We start from the raw sequence: 24844 nt of genomic DNA on the forward strand, positions 1-24844 counted from the left end.
AGAGAAGGAGAAATTTGTGGGTAGAAAAGAACACAAAAATTTGCTTTAGTCAACGTATTTGTGGTTTTCTTTTATAGAATGATTAAACAGACAAACAATAAAGCGCAAGACTGTTTTTTCACTGACACCTAATAAATTGCTATAAATGAAGCAAAAACCAAGTAATTTCATTTTTTAGACAAACACGAATCTATTATGAATAAAACAAAGCAGCGACGATTGTAAAGGTTTGGTGGTTTCTCTCTGATGAGTTTGATAGCATGCGGTCATAAAATAAATTAGGCCAGTCTTTTTTTTAAGTAATCATTCTCAGTGTTTGCCTAATTGACGCTATACTTTCTCAATTTAATTCTCTCAATTATTATTTTGCCCGTTGATGATTTTTGAATTTATTATTGTTTGATTACATCCTATTTCCTTGATACTCTGTTTGTACGAGACCCACTTCTAATGTCTTAGTGCAACAGCACTGGTTATCATCTCCCCTCCCACTGCAAAAAATACAAACAAACAGTCATGCCCCGATGACTATCCTTCTCAGGAAGAATATTACATTTCGTATTGCTCTAAATCGTAGGTTAAAACATAAAGAAACAGATAGTTTACTCGTAAGAAAACCTTGTTACTCAAAAGCTGTTCGTTCATGTGACTGGATTAATATATCATAAAGAAGAACCAATTAGGTCTTTCGCTCTTTTTAGTGGCTGAAAATTTGGTAGAAAAGGCGTGTCATTTGGCTTCCCTTTCTGTCACATTCGTAACGAAGAGCGTGATTTGCTTGCAAAAAGAACTAATCGAGGTAAAGCACAATTTTAACAAGGATAAATAAGACAGTATTTTTCTGTTTGGTTGGAATTCTTCCAAATTTCTCAGATTAGTTGAATTGGGTGGATTATTCCCATCAAGTTTCACAACCGTTTGAAGATGTCCCTCCACTTTTCAAAAAAAAATCATGCAAATGTGTGCATGCTCATACCTTTCGATGTATAACTTCAAACTGGATAATTTGTACATATTTTGATACAGAAAAAATTATTTTGTGCGATAAATAAATTACTTCAACAATTTCTAGTCTTTTAATTTTCGGTCGATATTGATGATGGTAGATTTTTATTTAGCATTTATTGATCGTAAATGGCTTGACCATGTGATAATTATTAGTCTTTGTAGTTATTCATGATAACTTCGATACTGAAAGCAGAACTTTTTGATCTTTTCAGAACTGATCAGGCATAACGCCTGAAAAGTTGGAACCAAATCTCACAGATTAAGTGAAAATTACTCTGAAAAATGAGTTATATAGTACCATAAAGCTAAATATATACTAAAGAAAACTGACGCCTTTCTGTGGATTCTTGAATTACGCAGGCTTATTTTAGTTTTGACAAGATTTTCGAAGAGACTAAATGTCAGCTGGGCGGGGGAGGGGGTGCAAACTGAGCTCGGGGGTTGGGGTTGGGCAAACCGATGTCAGGGAGGGTTAGTCGCCCCCTCCTCCCCGGCCCCATACCAAATTGCACCTCTTTTAGACACTATTTATGTGTATAAATTTATGCCAGCGAATTTTTTGTATAGCGCCTGGGCATTTTGAACAACGACAGATCAATCACACGATTGAAAGCTTATGGCTTACACAGTCCCACACATAGTCCATAAACATATGTATATGTTTATACATATACATATTGAAAGCTTATGGCTTACACAGTCCCACACATAGTCCATAAACATAAAGTAAAGAGCGAAATTAAAACTGTAAAAAATAAGAATTATCACGTATATGAGGGGGGTTTGTAAATTTCCCAGCCCCCTTACCCCTACCCTGCCTTGTGCTGGAATTCTCTAGCACAAGAGGAATGTTACACAATTTTTCTAAGAAAATATCCGTTTTGTTCGTCCAGTATTTTTGTTGGCCTTATAAAACCCATTTTCATTTTCTTTTATTTTTTATTCTTTGTAGTGGCATTAACCCTCATATAAAGAATAATTTCTGTTTGATTTTAGTCTTAATGCCACCCTTTACTTTATTCGGAAAGATTTGTGTTTCAAACTTAGTTTCTTTCAAAAATGTACTTGAACCTACAATTATCAAGAATTTATTTTGCCCGCTTGCCCTCATCTGGCTGAAGATTTGTAGAATACATATTTGCTTCCTACAAGTTTGCCTTTCGGGGGGGGGGTACTTAAGTATTCTTTGCCGATTTTTATCTCCAATTATTCTTGTGGCAAGGTTTTTATCCATGAACCCTATGTCAATCATTTACTCTGTGTTGCGAAACCTAAAATGTTTGCTACCTCATAAAAACTGAAATTTCAGCAGTTATTTTTTCAAACATCTGCTAAAACCGTTTGGTTTAAAAACCGCTGTCTTTTTTGCTATTTACCCGTATGTCCCTGTACTAAAACAATTAAAAAGTGAGAAAAAAAGACACCCAGCTTCCCAAACCATACTGGTTATTTTGTCGTCATTTCACCTGCTTCAAAATGCTTAATCTTGCTTCAAAACTGGACCAGGTATGCCAAAGCTCAATTGAACAGCGGTATCCATTCAATAAGATGCTTCGCTTCAAATGCCTACTGAGAAAGCATTGCTTTTTACTGTGCTGGAAAAGATTTTTAGTGCTAACTTTCGTTATCATGTTGTGCTCAAGCTTCTTCTTGGCTGCCTGGAAGAGTGACATAAAAGGGGAAGAGAGTGTCAATTTTGTGAAAATCCGGGGATTGAAAAATAAGCCAACGATGGTAGCTTCATATGAAAAGTCGGAAGATGGGAATCAGATGAGATTCCCGTCTTATAACGTGGGAACGGAAATAATGGCATTTAAAGAGATGGAAGTAGATGAAAACTTTTTAATGGAATTAGAAAGTGATAATAGAAAGCTTGAGACTTGGACTGAGGAAAGAGAAGATGAATTTCAAAGAAGAAGGAAGCGAGTAGAAAACATATGTAAGAAATTTAATGTTGGAGTTCAATATAAGAGAAACAAAACGGCATATTTACCAAGGACGCTTATACCTGATTACAAAGAAGGTAGTTTTTTTTAGTATTTATGTTCAAAATTAGTATTGGTTATATTCGATAGATTTACACATCTTTGAGATTTTACTTTGAGGGACATCGAGCAAAATTTAAGCTTACGGTGTACAAGAAATAGAAAAAAAACATTTTGCTCCTTATTTTAAACTAGTTCTCGTAAGACCTCCAACCAAGGTAAAAAATTACGTTATTACATTACAAATAGGTGCGCCTTTGACCATTTTAAAAGTTTTTATTTTGGTAGGAGGGGGTTTACCCGCTGAAATAACCCCTATCCACAATATTGGACATAAATATTAACAAACTATTTTTAAATAAAAATCGTGTGTTTATTTCACCTAAAGGATAAAGATACTCTTGGTAGCACACTTGATGCTCTTGTTGGAAATATATGACCTTGGGATCGACCCCGCTTTAGCACAGCTAGGTGACAGCCTTGCTACTTGTGCTTCTAAAAAAGACCTAGCAACAATAACGAAGGTTTGACGCCACATGGAACAGCGATGGCTGTGGAGGATATGTATCGTTAAAGAAGTAATTGAGCCTTTTTTTTAAATTATAGTCATTAAGTTGAAATAGAGGGTGTTGAAATGGGTTAGAATAAACAGTTCTTGTTTTACAGCAGAAAATAAGAGAAAATTCAGTCAAAAATGTATCCTCTGTATAAGTAAAATTTCATATCTAAACATTCCTGGATGAAAGAATAATCCTAAATAGTCAAATATATTAGTTATAAAAATATGCCGTATAAGCGAAATTTTATGTGTTTTCTTCCATTCCTGGACGAAATAATGACCGCAAATAGTCAAATAGAATAGTTTCAAGTAAAATCTATAGCCTAAAATGTATGTTTATTCAATTAAGAGCAAAAGAATGATCACAAACAGTCGTTTACAATTGCTGTATGAACGAAAAAACTATAATCCTGGACAAAACCCTGACCACAAATGGTCAAATAAACTGGTTTGTAGTATAATGTATAGCCAAAATCGCATTTACTTTGTTACTGAACAGGAGAATAACCACAAATTGTCAAATAAACTAGTTTTCAGTCTGCTTTATAAGCGAAATTGCCTGTTTATCTTTTCCTGAACAAAAAAAACAAACACAAATAGTCAAAGAAACTGGTTTTGATTTTGTGTTTTTCCGCTCTTGAAGAAAAGAATGGCTACAAACAACCAAAAAACCTAGTTTCAATCCTGCTGTATGGATAAAATTTCTTATTTATCCATCACTGGACAAAACAATGACCACAAATAGTCAAACAAAGTAGTTTCTAGTTTCATTTATAGCCAAATTTGCATGTATAAATTTTCATGAACAAAAGAATGATCGCAAATAGTCAAATATGCTAGTTTTAAATCTGCTGTATGAGCAAAAATTGTGTTTTTCCACTCCACTACAGAAAAAATGACCACAAATAGTCAAATAACCCAGCTTGAAGTATGACACAACCAGGATTATATTTTGCTTGCTCCTAAACAGAAGAATGTCCACAAATTGTCAAATGATCTAGTTTTAAGTTTCCCATATAAGGAAAATTGCAGGTTTATCCATTCCCGAACGAAAAAATGACGACAAATAGACAAATAAGTTAGTTTTAAAATCTTTTAAATAAGAATTTTTTTTCCATTTTTTGAAAAAAGAATGACCTTAAAAGAATGCCCTTAAATAGGTAAATAAGTGAATTTGTAGATAGTGAATTAGTGATTTAGTGAATTAGTGAATTCACTTACTGAATTAGTGAATTGGTGAAATTAAAGACTTCGTTCTTTGTACTTTATTCATTCTTAGTGTCTTTGGGGCATTGATGCGACCAACTGTATCTATTCAGTTAATATTATAGACATAATTTCGAAAGCCTATCACATTATTTTTCATTTCTGAGGAGAGAAAAACCACCCCTTTTGAAACCTGACCAACATTAAAACCATACTAAGGTGATAAATTGCATTTAATGAATTATTTACACGCATTGAACGTATCTTATTAAGGACCATAGTGTTTTTTTTTTTTTTTTTTTTTTTTTTTTTTTTTTTCAAGAAAATATATAGTCAATTAAAAAAACGAAGATTTTTAGCCACGTTGTATGTACATTTTGTTATTGAATGCTATGCTTTCTCTAAAATCATGCAAGTTGTCCTATACAAACAACTATCTGTATAGGTAATAAGCATTAAATAGAAATTTCTTATGTCATAGTCAAAGTGGAAGGTATAATCTTTCTGGACTATGGACACATATTTCCCTTCAGACTACAAAATTTTAAATTTTGTTTATTTTTGTGACGGATAATGCTATTTGTTAAACGGTTCCCCACCTTGATTGCAGTAGATAAGTACTTTATTAGTGACTGAACCGTAAACTCGGTATTTCACATCTACAACAACAAAAAATGTAAATTGACGTAAAAAAAAGAAAAGTAAAAAAAAATTACGGAAAAGAAAAAACTATGGATAAAATAAAAGAGGAAGAAAAAAAGACTACGACCTAAAAAATAAGCATATTACTTTAAAAATCAAATACGAATATTGATCAAATCGGACCGCTTCAATGAGAAATTAAATTGTGAGAAAAGTGTTAAACCAGTATTTGAACTTTGTCGTGCTGTTCCAACAAACATATACAGCAGAACCCTAAGAAACTAAAGTTCTATTATATAAGGCTATAGATAAATTAATGATTTGTAAAAATATAAATCAAAATTAAAGTTTTCGAATAAACAGAACAGAAGAACGAATTGGGAACCAAAAAGTAAGAGATTTTTAATTAGCCAGTTTTAAATTATTTTTGAATATCTAGAAAAGCTGAAGCTTTTATGCTACTTTTCTTGACTTTTTTCAGACAAACAAGCCCAAACTGTGCTATCATAGTAAGCGCTCTCAGATTGTTTGTAGTCTATCATTTGAAAGTAATGGTTTGTGGGAAACCGCACTTGTGAAGGTGTAATGGATTTTCATGGTTTATTCATTGTTATTGGGCCCAGCACTGGCACCTAGGGACACCACATTGATTAAAAGACGAAAAAAGAAAACGCCGAATAAACTAACAACAAGGAAATTGCCCAAAATCTATCCTTCAATTGTTATTCTTCAGTTTGTTTTTTTACTAGTATATTCTCTTAAAATTATCAGAAACTAATATAATATTCAGTTTATAAGTAAAATGGATCTTGGATCTGTTTTTGTGCCCGACCAATTTTAATAAAATACTGGTGCATTATACGGACACTTCTAAAAAGTCAAGTTTGGTTAATGCTAATGAAATGTAATAAAATAGGATTAATATATAATAGTTTATAAACAAATTTGGGCTATATATTTGCACATTAGGGGGAGGGGGAGTAAAGCATACCATATATTAAATACGTAACCTAAACTAACCTAGGTACCCCCCCCCTAAACCACAAAAACAACAGTTTAAATATCGTAAACGCACTGAAAACTACTCTTTGCATTCCATTTCTTAATAGCAGTCCCTTGAAAATAACGAGTCTGGCGGGTTTCGTCTCTCATAAGTATATAAAAGTGTCCGTTGAATGCACCAGTAACGAAATATCTCAAGCTAACAAGTAATAACCACAAACGTAAAATAAATGACACCTGATATATCACCTAATTTTCATGCTTCAGATAAGAAGCTTTTTTGTAACTGAACCATCGTTCTGCTTAACCCCTGTTTGACTATACCCCATACTACCTAACCCTTATATAACTCCAACGTCAATGAAATCAAACCCATTAGCTCAATCCTGCTTAAATCAACAATATGACTAGGGATTATAATTCAGCCCGTTTAGTCGGAAGTGACGAAAGTTGACTCGAATGACATGGTCTTTATTCGGTGGTTGCTTCTTATGTATTCTTATGTTTATTCTTATGTTATTCTTATGTATTCTTATGTCTTATTCGGTGGTTGATTCTTATGTATAACTGTTTTCTTATGCTGCTTTACTGCTAAACTATTACTCTCCCCTCTAAAAGTAGGAGAAAAGGTTACGGCACTAGCCTCTAAAGTTGAAACCCACGGTGATAATTTTCCATTTCAAAGCCCTTCAGCCAGCAATGGGGGGCTGGGGGCCAGCCATCCTGTGTTTTCGCATATCCTTCCTGTTTACCTTCCCTAGGTTTCACCAGGTACCCATTTAGAGCTGGGTGGACTCGGGCTGAGCTTTAAAGAGTCAAGCCACTGACCCCCGTTCCGAACCAAATTAAATAAAAAAAAAGTTTTTTTTTAACTGAAAGCACGCAGCAACAATAAAACATAAACGGCAAAAAGACTATTCCATATCTAAAAAGAGTTGGCGCCGCCAACATGCCTCGCTCTGTGAGCTGAATTTTTACTCTATGTCATAACTTCATTTTTTAGAACAATATAAACTTTAGTGTGAAGAGCGAATCAGTGGCGAGGGAACAACCTCTTTCATATACGGAATAATCTCGGGTTGTTTTAAGTTTTATTGTTGCTCCTTGCTTTCAGTTAAAAAAACTTGTTTTTTTATTTAATCTCTGAATGTTTTTGAATTAATGCAGCTTTGATTTTGGCTCACCGTACATGAATAATTAGAATGGAATTTGCATATTAATTTTATGGCTTTCTCGAACTTTGTTCTGACTTAACTTACGAATTAACTTACGTAACGAGCTTCTATATTCGTATCTTTTTATTACGTATACTAGAGAGTTTACCCCTAGTCAATACCTCGCTCTTTACGCTAAAGTTCGAATTTCGTTCGAATTACAAACCCCTGAATCACAAAGGCCGGTTAATTAGAATAGTTAGCTCTTTTGAAAGTACTAAAAAAACTTTAGTGTACAGAGCGAGGTATTGTCTAGGGGGCGAACCCCCTCATATACGTAATAATTTCTGTTTGTTTTAAGTTATAATGTTGCTCCTTACTTTCAGTTGAAAAAACTCAGTTTTTTTTTAATTAAATTTCTTATCGTTTTTTTTAAATAATGTTGGGAAATCCGGTGCCCCTTCATAGAAATGTCCCCCCAAGGAAACATCCTCCTTGGAAAGATCCTCCCCCGTAACCCCCTCCTCAGACCCCCCCCCCCAACCAACCAAACAAAAAAAAACCTCCTGAAATGTCTGTATACTTCCCATTAACCAATACTATATGTAAACAATGGGCAAAGTTCATAACTTGAAGCCCTTCCCTTATTCATCCTCAGAGACATATTTATTAGATTTTCGACTATGCTGAACAAAATGACTATCTCAAAATTTTGATTGGGTGACTTCGGGAAAAAAATGAGCGTGGGAGGGGGCCAAGTTGCCCTCCATTTTTTTCACTAAAAATGGGGCACTAGAACTTTTGATTTCCGTTCAGATGAGTCCTCTAACGATATTCTAGGACTAATGGATCGATAAGATTACCCCTGGGGAAATAAAAAAAAACAATAAACAACAAACAAACAAACAAACAAACACGCATCCGTGATCTTTCGTCTTGCAAAAAATACAAAACTACATTTTTGCAGATAGGAGCTTGAAACTTCTATGGTAGGGTTCTCTGATACGCTGAATCTGATGATGTGATTTTCATTAAAGTTCAATGACTTTTGAGGGTGTTTCCCCTTTTTTTTCAAAAAATGGTAAATTTTCTCTGGCGCGTGATTTTTGATAGGTAAAACTAAAGTTAATGAAACTTATTTATTTAAAACCAGTATAAAAATCTGATTCTATTGATGTATCTATTGGTATCAAAATTCCTGTCTTTAGAGTTTTGGTTACTATTGAGCCGGGTCGCTCCTTACTTACAGTTCGTTACCACGAATTGTTTGATAACCAGCGACATTAAGACTCGGAACTGTGTCCTTACGGACATGTGATTTCAAGTCTAGTGTGCTAAACACTCGGCTAAGACGGCTTGAAAGATTATTCTAAACACCGCAATTTTCCCCTCTGTCTTATATATTTGAAATTAACTAGTTTCTGTCCGAGAATCACAAATGAATAAGTTTCCATTAAAGTCTACATGTCTCAATATAATCGACACTTAGGATAAGGATCTACTTATGAATGAAAATGATTTGAACATTTCGAAACCAAAAATAATGCACCAAGCCCAAGACAGTGCAACGATCATCTTATTTTGTACAAGAGGAATTAAAAACCCGAGGACGCCCACCAGGCGGTTTATCCACTGAAGAATAAGGGCTTGCGCCCTTTTTGATAACCGAAAGTCATTGGAATTCAACTAGCACCCCTCTCAAACAACAAAAGTACGAAGAACAATAGGGAAATCTTTTTGCAAGACAGCGGAGATAATTTGAATGAATATTTCGGCCCTATGTCCAAGGGCCGTCCTCAGCAAGACAAAAATATATGAAAGAAAAAAGACTCACAACAACATGCAACCAATAAAACCAAAAATTTAAAATTTTTCAAAGCAGTCCTAGCATCCTTACTTCAGCGAAGTTCAACCAGGACTGATTAAAAGTAAGGTAAAACAAGGCGATTCAATGAGATGAAAAAAAAATAATTTAAAAACACGTTCTTATTGCTAATCCAGCTTTTTTGGCAGCTAACCTCAAAGGTCTTTTTGTGACCGGTTCTGTGTTAATATCTATCGGTTTTTTAAAATAATTTGTAAGATCTTTTTAATTAAATTTGTGTATAGAGCATTTAGTGTATACTCCCCCAAGTCCCTATTTAAGGAAATATTATTATTAATCTTAATTCTGATTTCAATTGATTCTCGGACTACCTGCGCTAGAACGCTTGAACCAAAGGAAATTCAAATTCTCGAAAAAGGTCCAAAATTCTCTTTTCTTCCAAGACATGTCCCTGTAGCAGATTCTTAATTTCCTCTCTAGAATCCTCTTGTGCAAATTTTATACATCTATAACCAAACCCGGATGAAGTTAGGGCAAGTCATATAGATACCCTTTTACAACAATCAAAAAGACTACTTCTCCCGCCAATAAAAAACCAGATAATTTGTGACGACTTCCAAAAATACTATCTAATTTCCGTAAAGATTCATCCATTATTGAGAACTCAAAGCAGATAAAAAGCGATTCTCTAGTTGTCATGGATAGGACAGATTATGATACAAAAATTTATTCTCATCTAAATGACGAGACAACATATAGAACTACAACCCACGATCATACTGATCAATTTGCAAACAAAATTATAAATGAACTAAAAAGTTTAAAACAAAATGGTTAAATTACTCCACAGCTATACAATAAATTTTTCCCCCTCGGTAGCTTTTGCCCAAAGTTTTATGGTCTACCAAAATTACACAAGCAAGGCATTCCTTTAAGGCCCATAGTAGCTTGTACGAAAGCCCCAACATCCAATATTGGGAAATGGTTATGTACAGCCTTTAAACCTTTGCTTTACTCTCAAAAATCATATATGTAATTCGGTAGATTTGGTTGAAAAACTCAAAAACGTAAATATCTCAGAAAATACAATTATAAGTAACTTTGACATTGTTTCAGTGTATACAAATATTAATGTCACAGCATCTGAACAGTTATTAGAAAATAAAATCAAAAAAATTAGCACTTAATTGAAGCTTCAGCAGCAGGAATAGATTGTGATGTCTTAATGACCTTGGTTAAACTCTCTAACAAGTACTCAATGCATTTCCAATTCCGTAATTATTTTTACCAGCAAATTAATGGCTTAGCGATGGGCACGCCCCTCTCTGGGTTACTGGCGAATATTTATGTGGAACATATTGAAAATTGGGCATTAGATTCGTATTTTTTTAAAACATGTCTTTTTGGGACGTTACATGGATGATGTTTATTTAAATAATTGCGGGGTTAAGGTTAAATGGGTAGCCGTTCGAGCCCCATTGCCAAGCGAGGCTCTTACAGCGTGGGGGTTATTCGCTTGGATGGCCAGATCCAAGGGATGGATTTTGAGAGGTGTTTCTTCCCCACTAATAAGAAATGTTGTTTCATTGGTAATGTCGTATTCATTTGCGTCGCACATATCTCCAATAGTATTTAAAACGTTTTTATATTTCATCCATTCAGGAGTCAACTTTTTGAATCTATTTCTTCTTCCTGTGGACGTATTTTCCGTTACAAATTGATGTAGTATCATTTTGCCTGACGAGATAAATTCGTCAGATATAATTTGTTGATTCTCAACTCCGTATTCAGTCATTATTGGGTATAGGGATAAATGAAAAATTATTTGTTTTTGAGTAATTGGGTCTACAGGCTAAGTATGGGTACTTATATATTAAAATTAAGCAAAATTAAAAATATTAAAATATTAAATTTGTAGTATAATGTAGTAAAAAAATGGGATTATAAAAAAATTTTTAGGTAGCTAAGGGCAAATATTTTTTTTGTTTTTTTAATATTACACAGTAAGGGGTTAGTTACTAAATGTTAGTTTAGCAAACTGTCACTCTATTTTTGTTAGTGTGTTAATTGTTTAAATAAGAATCTTACTCACTTTCCTTGGAGCAACTTGACAGTTTTTTTTTTGTCCAAGTGATTTAATGCACCTGAAAGTGATATGTAATATAAAGGGTGGATATTGCGTGCGGATATAATATAAGGATTAGTACATTTAAATTTATTTATATATCTAATTTTTCTGGTTTTTTCACTACCCTGCCGGATTTGGTTGTTATTTCCTTGGTTGATTGGGGCTTGTCTTTTTTTGGTTTGGCTAACGAGATTATGTCGAATTTTTTATATTGTTTGTTTAGAAATTTTTGAACTTTTAGTTTTGCCTCCTTTCCGTGCAATGCCGCCGAAGTTGGTTTTGAACTTTTTGGATCTCTGAATTTTTCCTTGTCAGATTCGCCTGCCGATTCTGATGTACTTACTGATTCATGGTGTGTAATGGGGGACTTTTTGGACTTGGGGGTAGAGCCGGCCTTGCCTTCAAAAATTTCTTCTCCCCTTGAAGTTGTAGGCTTATAAATTGCTTGTTTAGGAGGGACTCTTACTTCTGGCGGATTAAATGATTCCTGTGAACTCTCTGAAGAGTCAAAAGTTTTTGTCGGATTCCGCCATTGCTTGAAAGCAAAGTCTTCAGGGGGATGTGGCATTTGTTGTATCAAAGTCTCCTTCCAAGATGTCCAATTCCTTGGTTTGGCCTTTGATACCGTTATATCGTGATTATGGGATTTTTGAGTGTCCTCTGTCGTTTCAGGATTTAACTTGAGTGTCCTGTGTCCTGTTATGATAGGGTAGTTTATTTTGTCCATTGCTTCGCGTAAAGATATTCCTCGTGGTTCGCGGGGGTACTCCGATTTTTGGTTGCTAGGGCTATCAATAGTTCTATTTAACTCATTATAGACTGATACAGGTCGCTCTATGGGCGTTGTTGGTGAAATTAAATCGTTTGGGAATGGTTCAGCAGGATGGGGGGTTGAGATTCTATCGGGAAAAAACTTAGATTTTGGAGAAATGGTATAATCTTGATCCTCTGAACTGTCTGTGGAGGATGCATTATTTTCCCCGTATTTTAGGTTATTTGGGATTTGATTCTTTGGGGTAACCATATTTGTCATTGCCAAGAATTCACTGAAATCTTCTTCTTCGCTCTCCTTTTCGAAATATCCTTGTTTGAAATTAAAGGGTTTTAATTCACTTAATCTTGATCGAGGTGGTTTATTTTCGGCATCTGAGGAATCAGACTTCGTGGGTTGTGGGGCCCAGGCTTCCGGAAATTTTACCCTGTTTATACGACTGATGTGAGTCTTATAAGTTTTTCCCGTACTTGAGCTAAAGATCTTAAATGTTATTTTATTATCGTATTTCTTTATAAGTCTGTAAGGGCCAGAGTATCGATCCGAGAGCTTCTTACCCTCTTTTTTCATTTCGTTTTTAACATAAACAAAATCCCCTACATTGAAATTCAAATCTCCCTTAATGTTAAGTATATTTTTATTTTCCTGATTTATTTTGGATTTTTCTATTTCTTTCTTAACAATTTTATAAGTCTTTCTCATTCTATTAATAAATTCCTGCTTGTAATCTTCGGAATCGTTATAATACTGTCTTGATTCGATAATTTCATCATAGGGAATTCGAAAATCTCGTCCGAAAAGTATATAAAAAGGGTTGTCTTTTACTACTGGTGAGAATGCCGTGTTGATCACGTTAGTTAGGTAAGGTAAGGTATCATGCCAGTCTCTTCTATTCTCTTTTGTGTAAATTCCTAAAATATTTGAAAATAATTTATGTCTATTTTCAATTTTCCCATTGGCTTGAGGAGGATATGGGGTTGTTACTAATTTATTAATGTGGAGAAAGCTCATTAAATCTTTATTTACTTTTGAGACAAAATTACTCCCGTTATCACTCAGCACTTTATTTGGTATTCCGAAATTTAGGAACAACTTAGCAAGTGTTTTACTGGTGGTGAAGGCACTTTGATTTTTTAACACTTTAGCAAAACTGAAACCGGAAAAATGGTCGATGACCGACAAAATGCATGTCTGACCTTTGCTAGATGTGGACAAGCCGCCATTAGTGCCATATAGATCAAATGAAATTATGTCAAATGGAAACCTTGCTATGGGGGTTCTTCCCATGGGTGGATTAGGGTATACAATCGGATTTTTTCTCAGATTACACGTGTTACATTTGTTTATGAAGTCCTTAAGTTTAGTTAGAGTTGATGGGACATAAAATTACTGCTTCAATTTGTGAAAAGTCCTAGGTGTCCGCCTATCTCTGAATGGATATATTTAAATGCAGGAATTTCTAGATTTTGGGGTAAAACTGGAATTATAGCAGTTTGGTTTCGGTTGGTCTCATTGGTTATTATTCTACATAATATTTTTTCATCCAAATCATAATAATAATTATCTATTTCCTTTTTGAGTGTTTTTAAATAACATGGTAATTCTTGATCATCTAGGAAATATTTTATCAGGGCAGCACATGTTTCATCTGTATTTTGGCTTTCTTTTATATTAATCAAGGATAGCGGGCCATACTCATTTTTTGACTCATTGGCTATATTTGTTTTGAATTTTCTACTTTTAGGGGCTTTTTTTGAGTTTATTGCGTTAATTTCATTTTCCAAGGGGTTATCCTCTGGAAATCTACTTAGGTAATCACAAGGAGTGTTTTCCTTTCCCTTGTGGTGTTCAAAGTCATACTCTAAATCTTGTATTTTGAGTATCCATCGAGCAAGGATTCCCGTTGGTTTTTTAAAAGTTTGTAGGTATTGCAAGCTCTTATGATCACAGCGTAGTTTAAATTTACTACCCACCAAATAATGTCTAAATTTGTCTAGGTGATGTATTATTGATAATAACTCAAGCATGGTGGCTGAATAATTTTTTTCTCCCGGGGTGAGGGTACGACTAGCATATGCTATTATCTTTTCTTCCTCTATGATTTTGCCATTTTCTTCCCTTTCAAATGTTTGTGAGAGAATGGCCCCTATTCCCTTTGTTGATGCATCAGTAGTGACTACGAATTGTCCCGTTTGTAAGTTTGGTAATGATAAGATTGGCTCTGATATGAGTGCTTTTTTTTAGATAGTCCAAGGATTCTTGCGCTTCTTTTGACCAATTAATCTTTTGTGGTTTTTCTCGAGTAAGGTCAGTTAGGGGCTTGGCTATCTGGGAATAGTTTCGTATGAATCTTCAAAAGTAACTACAAAGTCCCAGGATACCTCGTGACTGTTTTATAGTTTGGGTGGCTTTGAGATTCTCTACTTTTTTCCTTTTTCTGGATCAGGGGCTATTTGGCCTTGCGTTACTACTGCTCCCAAAAATTTTATTTTATTTTGTAACTTACTTTTTTCTGGTCTACATTTAAAATTTCCCTCTCTAAATTTTTCGAATACCTTGGATAGGGTAATTAAATGGTCCTCAGCATTTTTATCCATGCAAATCACGTCATCCACGAAATGGATTATGTTATTTAGGCCTCTTAGAAGGTGAAGCAAGGGTCTGCACAAGGCGCTAGAACTGGTTTTGAGTCCAAAGGGCACTCGTAAGTATTCATAAGAACCACATTCAGTTGTGCAGAATGCTGTTTTATATACGTCGCTTTCTGCTATTTTTACTTGATGGTATCCCTGAGTTAAGTCTAGGGAAGTGAATATTTTATTATTGTTTGAAATCAAGTCTAGGATTTCATCTATTCTTGGAAGTGGGAACTACTTGTTTATTTAAAGCTCTGTAGTCCACCACCAATCTAAGGTCCTTGTTTTTTTTGGGTACAAGTATCACTGGAGCAGAATAAGGGCTAATGCTAGGTCTGATTATTTCATTTCGTTCGAGCTCCTTGATTTTATTCTTAAGCCACTCCTAATGTTCGTATGGAATACGGTATGGTTGTTTGGCATCAGGTAACCCTGTGGTTTGTATTGCTTGTTCATAAAATTGTATCAAGCCGATATCATTCTCTGACGTTGAAAAACGTCTTTGAATTCCCAAAGTAGGTCGCATAATTTATTCTTTAGCTGGATATCAGTGATAAGATTTAAATCAAATTTTTCTAAAAATTGGGTTTTTGATATGTGGTATTTTGTTTCTTGTGCATTTATGTTATTTACTAAGTTTTCCCCTGACTTCTTCCAATTGTCTATGTCCGCTTCCGACACAACTTGTATCTCTACTAGGCATGACACCTTTTTTAAATTAATTACATCACTTTCATGTGTATTGGTTATCCAAATGTAACCCTCTCCCTTTTCATAATTTATAATTTGTTCTTCACATGTCAAATTTTTAGGGATATCCTCTATTGGTGTGGCGATCCAAATTTCATTTTTGTCATTAATTGGTTCAATCATTTGGGATATTTGAACTCTGCATTGATTTAGGTGGGATTTTGGTTTTACGTACTAAGAATCCATAGTATTTTTCAGAGGTTTTTGTATTTATTGAATTTAAAACAATTTTGTTCGGTTTATTGTTATTAGGGGGGTCTTTTCTTATAATTTCTATCCATAATTTGGTAATTTCCCGAATTTGTTTGTCCCTGTATTCTTTCATATCATTTATTTTTACCTTTTTTGAATTATTTTGAATATTGTTCACTCTGACCCGTTTTTCCGACGGATAGATAAATTTGGAATTGGTTACATCTAATAGTATTTTATTTGTTTTCAAAAAATTTAAGCCTATTATTGCTTCATCAGGGACATTTTTACAGATAATAAATCTAGTAGGGAAACTTCTATTATCTTTAAATACCGTCAGGTATATAGATCCTTTAACTTCTAAATTATGTCCCGTCACGCTTGATAAGTTAGGACATGAATAGTTTATCCGTTGTTTGATGTGCCTGGGTAATGCATTAAACACAGATATGTTCATAACATTGGCTCCAGAGTCTATTAGGGCATTAAAATAAATATTTTCAACACTGAAATTGTTAAATATGGGTAATATTTTGTTATTTTCTGCACTTAAAAATGGTATTATTACTTTAGGAGACCTATAAAATATTCTGCCGCCAAAATTAGGTCTTATGGGTTTTGGAGGCTTGTGTCCTTTCCCTGGGGTGCCCAGTCATTTGATGTAGAACGTTCATTTGTTCTATTTTCATTATTCTGGTTGTTCTGCCAATTAGCATTGGTATTTTGATCTCGCCTGTTTGTAAAGTTGCCCCTGGTATTCCACTTACTTCTTGGGTAAGTAGTTCTACCACGGTATTGTGACGTATTGCTTTGGAAGTTTTGGCTATTGTTATATCTACCTCTTGTTAGGGAAGTACTTCCTCTATTGCCTCTCATCGCGTACCCGCTGTTGTTTGTTCCCCTGAACAAACTATTATTCGTTCCGCGGTAATTTGAATTATAATTGTCCGAAAAACAGTTCCTTGCTATGTGCCCTATGCGGTCACATGCATAGCATTTTATAGGTCGGTTAAAGGTTGTTGGTCTTGATTGGTTATTTTCTGAAAAACGTACCAATCGTTGCCTTGGTGGGGTTTGACTCCTAGTTATATTAGGTTTTGGCAATGGTTCTCGTGAGAAAAATCGGGGGGAGGGATCTCTCGAGGTTTTGGGTGTTTTCGTTTCTACATTATTAATTGATAATTTTTCATGTTGCAAGACAATATTATCAATTTCGCCAAGCTCTTTCGACTTCCTGGGCAGCCAATTCCAGGCCTTCAATATTTTTGGAAATGAGTAAGCGATAAAGCTTAGGGTTGAGTCACTGTTTGAATGCATTAAGTATTATTTTTCATAAAGTTCTCCTTCTCCTGGGCCAGATTGTGATTCTGTTGAAATTCTAATTTTATGTAGGTATTATCTTAAATTTTTTGTTTGTTCAAACATGACAATTCGATGTTTTAGTTTGTTCAAATAGCTAGTGTCAATGAACCTCTTTTGGAATGCCTGTTGTAACAATTCTACTGAGTTTATTGATGTGTTTGGTTCTGTACCAATTGAATGTTCAATTTGTTTTAGAAACGTAAGCGCTTGGCCTTTTAGCCTCAAAAGTAGCATGTTGTGTATTTTTAGATCTACTTTTGTCATTGTTGCAAATTGTGCCAAATGAATATTGAATTGGTCCACGTCTGTGTCCCCTTATATTCTGGGAGGGATTTTGCAAGTTCTACAGAGGTTGCAATTAATTGTTGAGCTGCTATTATTTTTTTTTGTTCCTGTGCCATTTTATAAATATGTCATAATTTTTTTTTTTTTTCTATATCAATTTTTAATTGTTTTATTTTTAAAATAATTTTTTAATATAAACAATTTTAAAATAAAAACTTAAATGAAAATATATAATAAATATTTTGTATTGTTATTTATCAGTTTCTATCGTGATATTCTCTAATTTGAGGCCACAACAAATGAAACAGGGGGTAATGTTTAAATTCTTAAGTAGTTAATGTTAAGGAGGCCATCATATCTTGATCATGTTTTATGACTTTTAATTTAGAGGTGGCTTCACGAAGGGTTTGAATCCCTTCTCCTATGAGATGATGGTATTGGATCGGATTGATTATTGGTGCTTCTATCTTGATATTAAGGACTACAGATTCAGGACTGTTTGCTATCATCTGATATTGATTCCCAATGGGACCATTACCTCGAGTACACGATAGATTTGACTGACGTATTACAATAAAAACAGGAAGATAATAATCAACAACTTTTTTATTGTACTTACACAAGATGATAATTGATAAAATGAAAGTTAACAACTTGGTAAATGAGCATATAAATTGTATCTGGATCATATCCTAAGACTGCCTTAAAGAACCCAATTTCCAGTTTATAGATATTGTCAAACAACTGTTTTGCTGACGTCTCTCATGCGTGAGAAGACACAAAAAAAATTTATTACAATTAATTGCAGTCTGCATCCGCAAAAAGGCTTGATGCGCAGAAATCGTTTATCTGATACTCCCCCTAATTCCAATGTGAAAAAAAATTCCAACTGTGCAATACTTAAGACGTATGTTATGCTTTGATCTGTGCTTTGCACGTAAGCCATTACTTGTAGCTTTTTCAAAAGTATAGGGTGCTTTATAATGAAATTTTTTTTTTAAAGACACAATTTTTTTATTTGCGCAAAGAAAACGGTTTTCCTATGTATTGCAATGTTACGAAAAACGCGTTTCTGGGCCATGGTACGTTGTTGTAGGTATTGTCCCATAAATTCCATATGTTTCAACAGCACCCGCACTTCTCTTCCTTCTTTCCTTGCATCTTCACTTTTGAATTTGGTGGCCTTCCTCTCTTCCATAAACTTTCGCATTAGGAATATCCATAGCTTTAGGCAATCATCAGCTGTAAAGAGAAAAACTGCTATAATTAAACGATTTCACAATTAATAACAAACATAATACAAATAGTTTTAAAACAACAACACTAAACAATTAGTTTTGTATGGGAGATATATTATTTTTTAGGTATTTTTAATCGGACAACTACAAGCAGGTTTGGAGTAAAAGTTTGGCTGTATGTTATTTACTAAAATTGAGATTTAAAGAGTGGATAATTCAGCATATTTTTCATTGTTTATTCAAACACTAGATGTAGTTTGTCGTGGAAAATACTGTTAACACAGTTCCTAAGCTCTAAAAAGACAAAAACTTTGAAACCAAATAGTGCGTGGGATGGGCTGACTGTGATGTTGCAAAGAGAGAAAACATTCAAGGCCCTTTCAATATTGTCTTTGAATATAATTTTCATCATTTTCATATTAAAAATACTCATCTAGGTTTATGTTTAGGGTTTTTATCCTCTAAAATCTCTGCAAAAGGTTAATAGAGGGAACTAAGGTTATATTCACTTAAGTTTGATGTAAAAAAAAATAATAAAAATGTTACTTCCTGTAAAATATATTAAAGCAAAAGTAAAAGTACTATGAAAGACCCAAAATATTTCTTAAGAGAGGGAAAACACAAGTTAAAATTCATCTTAACCTAATGGTGAATTTTTTATCAGAAACTGGCAAAGTGGATGACTATTTGACAATTTCAAGAAAGTCGTTTCTACAATACTGTTTTGGGTCTTTGATTAAACTTGAGGTCTAATTTATATATTTTTCAACATATTATATGTTTGTAAAAATTGTTAGTACCAATTGGGATGGCAGAAAGACCCAAAATATTTCTTAAGAGGAAAAACACAAGTTAAAATTCACCTTAACCTAAAGGTAATTTTTTTTATCAGACACTGGCAAAGTGGAATTTTTACAATACAAAATAGATGAAAAACAAATTAACTGAAATACGACAGAATGTGCCATAATTTGGTGTCAACTTAATGTTTGATTTGGGTCAGAAACCATCCAAATTAGAAAACAATTTTCAACGAGAAATGCAAAGATTTGTTTTTAATGAGATTAGATTATGCAGAACTTATGCATTAATTGTATTCTTTTATATACTGCTAAAGAAGTTAATTTTGGCTAATTCTAATGAAATAAATAGGATAATACTATAATAGTTTAGTTACAAATTTGGGCTATAGATTTGAACATTAGGGGGGGGGTAAACAATACCATATATTAAATATGTAAGCTAACCTAACCTAGATACCTCTATCCTCCCCAAAACCCCAAAAAACAACAGATTAAATATTGTAAATACAATGAAAACTACTCTTTGCATTCCAATTCTTAATAGCAGTGTCTTGAAATAATCAGTCTGGCGGGTATCTGTCCCTGTATTTGCAACGTCTCCAGTTTGGCATTCTATATACATTATATAAAAGAGTATGTTTAATGCACTATTACCAATTATGCGCAATAAATCCTCATTATTTAGTTTACAATATCAAAAAATCACATGAGAATAGAAGTAAATTGAAAAGGTACCAGTCTAGTTCATCCCCTTTTATGAACTAAACACGATAATAACAACATTTTTGCTCAATTATATTTACTATTTTTTTTTCTTTACTGACATTAGGTCTATGAACGTAGACAAAGCTCTAGGCTAAATTAAAATAATTTGCTGATTTTTTCTTTAACTGACAGTAGGCCTATGAACCAATGAATGATGAAACATAAGTGTAACAAATTAATCAAACCCACAAAAATCAGCCGACTTTGCATATAGATTATGCTTATCCTAGGATTATGAGGGTGAAAGAATGCAGGTTAACTTGAACCAAATATGTAAATCTGATAAAATGTGTTTTTCAACTGTTACTAATTGCAAATTTTGATCTTTTATCTATTTGGCCTAGGCCAATCATTTTTATAGCCTAGGCTAGGCCAAAGGCAGAGAATGGCTAGGAAATGAAAGAGCTACATATTTACCTTTATGCAAAATTTTTGTTTTTGTATAGCTTAAGAATTAGACTAGATTATATGAGGTGTATCTATAATTTAGCGTAAAAATTCAGCCTGTATAACCTAGCGTAGTATATTCAAATCATGTTTTTTTTTAATCTGACTTGAGCAATTAGTGGCAACTCCTGAAAGGCAAACTGAGATAGGATGGGGCTGTGGCTAGAATAGGCCTACTTTTAATTTAATATTTTCTTCTTTTCTTTCTCAATTACACGTGACAAAAGTCAGCAACCTATTGGTCCTGACTAGCCGGCGTATAATTTCCAGCACAGAAAATAGGACTCGCTTCTATTAATTTTTAACACACTGAGATAAGCGTGTACAAATTTTACCACAGATTTTCGTGTAAAGGGCGCATAATTCTATGAAGTATACGCCTTATAATAATAATAATTTATTTTTGACCCACTATAAAAAAAAGGAAGTGGGGTAACACAAGAAAAGAGAAAAAAAAAAACAACCAAAAAAAAAACAAAAAAAAAACACACATGAAAAATTATAAAAAAAAAAAAAAAAAACAATACAAAAAACATCGCGATGGAAAACAGGAAAATTGGCAGGTAAAAACCCAATAATATAAAATGTGTATCTTTAAGACGGCTACTTTGTCTGACACTGAAAAAAAATCCGCATCATCTTTCTATTACTGTAGCTGCGAGGTAGATACAATAAAAACTTGCAATATCTAAAATACATACTTCTAAGATCGCTAATATCCCCTGGCCGAAACAGGATGTAAAGGCCAGCTGGGAACAAAACTGCATGGTCACAAAAACTCGAGTACAATTTAGCCGATGCTTTTCTGTTATATCTTCCCCTGTTGGGGACAATTTTGGGGTACCCCAGTTTTAGCTTATCTTTAATATCACTCAATGCCCGGAAACGAAATAAAGTAAACGATTTGCAAATATTGATCCCAAGCCATCGGAAAGATTCAACACTTTACAGAAAATGCGCCGCAATCAAACGGCGTTGCTGAAGATTTTGAATTAAACACTAAATATTCGCATTTATCAGTGTTGAGGCTTAATCCGATTTCCCCATACAGCCGCAATACAAGTAGCACAGACTTTATTAATGTAAACTTTGACCTACTAACAAGCAGAAGATCATCCGCATATGCAATATAGGAGATGTTTGACAACCCTGAAGAGTAAGAAAGCGGTATAATATTAAGAACACTCAATAAACAAGCTTTAAAAATTTGAGGTGAAAGCACATTACCCTGACGGACCCCAGATCTAACTGGGATTTTGCCAAAGGCCCAGGAACCCTGCCTCAACTGAATAAATGAATTCTGGTACCAAAACCGAAGTACACAAATAATTGAACTATTCACACCCAAACGTGCCAGAGAAAACCATGCCTGAGAGTGACAAACAGTATCGAAAGCTTTAGATAGGTCTAACGCACAAAAGTGAACTTCCGTTTTTAAACGATTAGCTTTTTGTAACACCTTAACAAGTATACGGTGAACTCGCTGGCATCCTATGCGTGACTTAAAACTGAACTGATTTGGGTCATAATCCACCTTATCTTGAATAAATGGGAGCGGTACATATTCAAATAGTTTGCTTAAATTACTCGCTACAGTGATAGGGCGGTAGGATCCACAATTAAGCGGATCCTTCCCTCGCTTCAGAACAGAGGTAACAGTACCACACAGGAAAGAATCAGGCATTAGTGAGCTATTAACACACATCTGAAAAAGTAGTTGCAGATGTCTAATTCACTAGCGTGTAATGTAATGTAACTAATGTAAACTTTTGATGCATTCCCCATTAATATTATTTTTTTTATTTTCGTCAAAGAAATTTTTTTTTCCTATTCGACGGAAGATGCAACCCACAAGGTCAATAGATTTAATACATCTACTTAACAAAGAGAGACCAACATTGACTATGTCTATAAATTTATTTTTGCTTATATGAATAGTCTATATCGTTACTTTTTTTCTTTGTTTGGTCGGGATGCTTTTATCTTTCAATATACATATAAACCAAATGTCTTTTAATGCTGATTTTGAATATGCTCAATTGATTAACTAGACCCATCAAAGGTTACGATACAACTATTAATTACTGTAATGAAACGTGACGTCATTTGTGTTGGTTTCCGTGACGAATGTCTACTTGGCTCTGGAGACAATATTATTCGTAGCTAATTGGAATATATATGGGCTATTAGCTTCACTCTTTCGGATTTCTACTAAGGAAACATATATTTTGAAGACAAATTTACAATTGATAACACATAAATTAAGAAAAGTGTATTTATTTGTGTAAAGGTTTTTTTTTTCAAAAAGTAATATTACTTAATTCAAATATTAGACGACTGGGGTCGTTGTTTTTTCTTCCTATATCTTATTACTTTTTTCTTCTGGGTTTTGGAGTGCTAACTTTACTTTTTATTACTTATAATATACAAAAGTCTTTCCTTGGTCCCTATAGTAGGGTCTACAGGGCTCTGAATTTGAGCGTGGTTTTGTTGCTTTGTCAAAACTTTGTAATCTTTGTTCTTTTTGTCGTTTTGCCTTCCGCATTAACAATTTGGCTACTTGAGCGGCCAAAGTTGGATTATGTTGCTGAATTTTTGTTTTTTCAATCTTTCTCCACAGTTTTTCTCTTAAATTCCTTTTCGTTGAGGGACCAGGCATAAGCATATCCTTTTCTGTAGAAGATTTGTCTGTTTCACAGGTTTTCAGCTCTATTCTTGTACCTGGCGTTTCTTCCGAAAGCCATTTCTGTGTCAAGGCTGCAGGTGAGTCTAGTGTATGAAATTTATACACTTCTTGTGTTTCTTACAATTTTGCTGCTTCTTTAGTTTCCTCCTTGTTTATTATTTCTTGAACCGTTAGGTTGTCTTTGGAATTCTTCCTCGTCACTTTCATAACTGCTATCAGATAGGCATTGAACCTTACTCCTTTTCTCTTTTTGTGAATATTACTCCATTTTATTTTTTTGTAAATGTTTAAAATGTTTTCTTTTTATGTTTTTTAATTGCTTCCACTGAGAGGAGAGGAGGGGGATTTTAATTCTAATAAAAAAAATTCTCTCGTGGAAAGTTTTTAGCCAAGAACGGGCCAGATGCTCTTCCTATTTTCCCATTTATAATGGTTGTTGAAAAGGTTTTAAAATTGACATGGTCTCCTTATATAGACTCGTGCAATTGTTTTGTCTTTCTCTTCATCTGAAGAAATATGCTCAGATTTCCATGGTTTTGAGAAAAATCCTTTTTTCATTTTGTTATGGTGTACTACCTCTTCAGTTTTTCTATCCCGGTTCTTTAAAATATACGTTAAGCTATTTGGTAATACCTTTACTATTCTAACAGGTCCGCCTCATATTGGTTTTAATTTAGTTAGTTCCTTCTAGATTGGTTTTCTGTACATAAACTAGATCTCCTAAAACATATTTTGTCTTATTTTGACTTTTCTCGTCACATTTTTTCTTTTTTTTTATGCTCCTCGCATCTTTCAAATTATATTTAACTTCCTCCATAGATTTTTTCATACGCACAATCATTTATAGATCTAGATTGAAATAAGTTCGATCATTTTGTATTTCATTTGTATTTCAATTTTTTGAATTTCTTTATTTGGCTATCTAGCCATGATCTAAAGTGGTTAGGAGTTTTATATGGTGACTTTTTAATGGGAGGTCCTTGTGTTGATATTTTGTGCGTAATCAGGTGAGTTATAGCATAATCGTCTTTGTGTGTTGCAAACACTCATTTATAATCCCGTAGGATACTTCCCTCATGGGTTTTAGTATTCCCTAGTAAATGGTTTAAATTAAACTGCTTTAAAAAAATCAGTTTTTGCCGTTCCGTAATTTTGTTCCGGTTGTGGTTTCGACGAAATTTGTCCCTGACTTGTAAAATTAATGCTTAATTTTTGACTACCTTGTGATTTTAAATCTGTATTGGAAATCTTTTCTGCCGATCCTAGGAATATTTGGTTTAGCTTTACCTTATCACTGCTTAGGTTTGATAATTTTAAATATGCAATACCGTTCTCAATTTTAATTATTTGATATTCCAGGAAAATTGTGGGATACTCCTCTAGAGTGTATCCACCTATT

General features: G+C 33.8%; 1 protein-coding gene across 2 annotated transcripts in view; it reads left to right on the forward strand.

Annotated features, from left to right (window-relative positions):
- Window positions 1-2536: 2536 nt before the first annotated feature.
- The window catches only part of LOC148954332 (uncharacterized), a 149189-nt gene continuing 126881 nt past the window's right edge, over window positions 2537-24844 (forward strand). For both annotated transcript variants that reach the window (XM_089087035.1, XM_089087034.1), the window contains exon 1: window positions 2537-3031. In XM_089087035.1, coding sequence (XP_088943161.1) covers window positions 2557-3031 — 475 coding nt within the window. In that variant the 5' untranslated portion in view covers window positions 2537-2556. The remainder of the gene's footprint in view (window positions 3032-24844) is intronic.

This window comes from Artemia sp. Qi Xiang Cuo, chromosome 3, assembly GCF_049724085.1.
Source record: "Artemia sp. Qi Xiang Cuo chromosome 3, ASM4972408v1, whole genome shotgun sequence".
NCBI classification, from domain to species: domain Eukaryota; kingdom Metazoa; phylum Arthropoda; class Branchiopoda; order Anostraca; family Artemiidae; genus Artemia; species Artemia sp. Qi Xiang Cuo.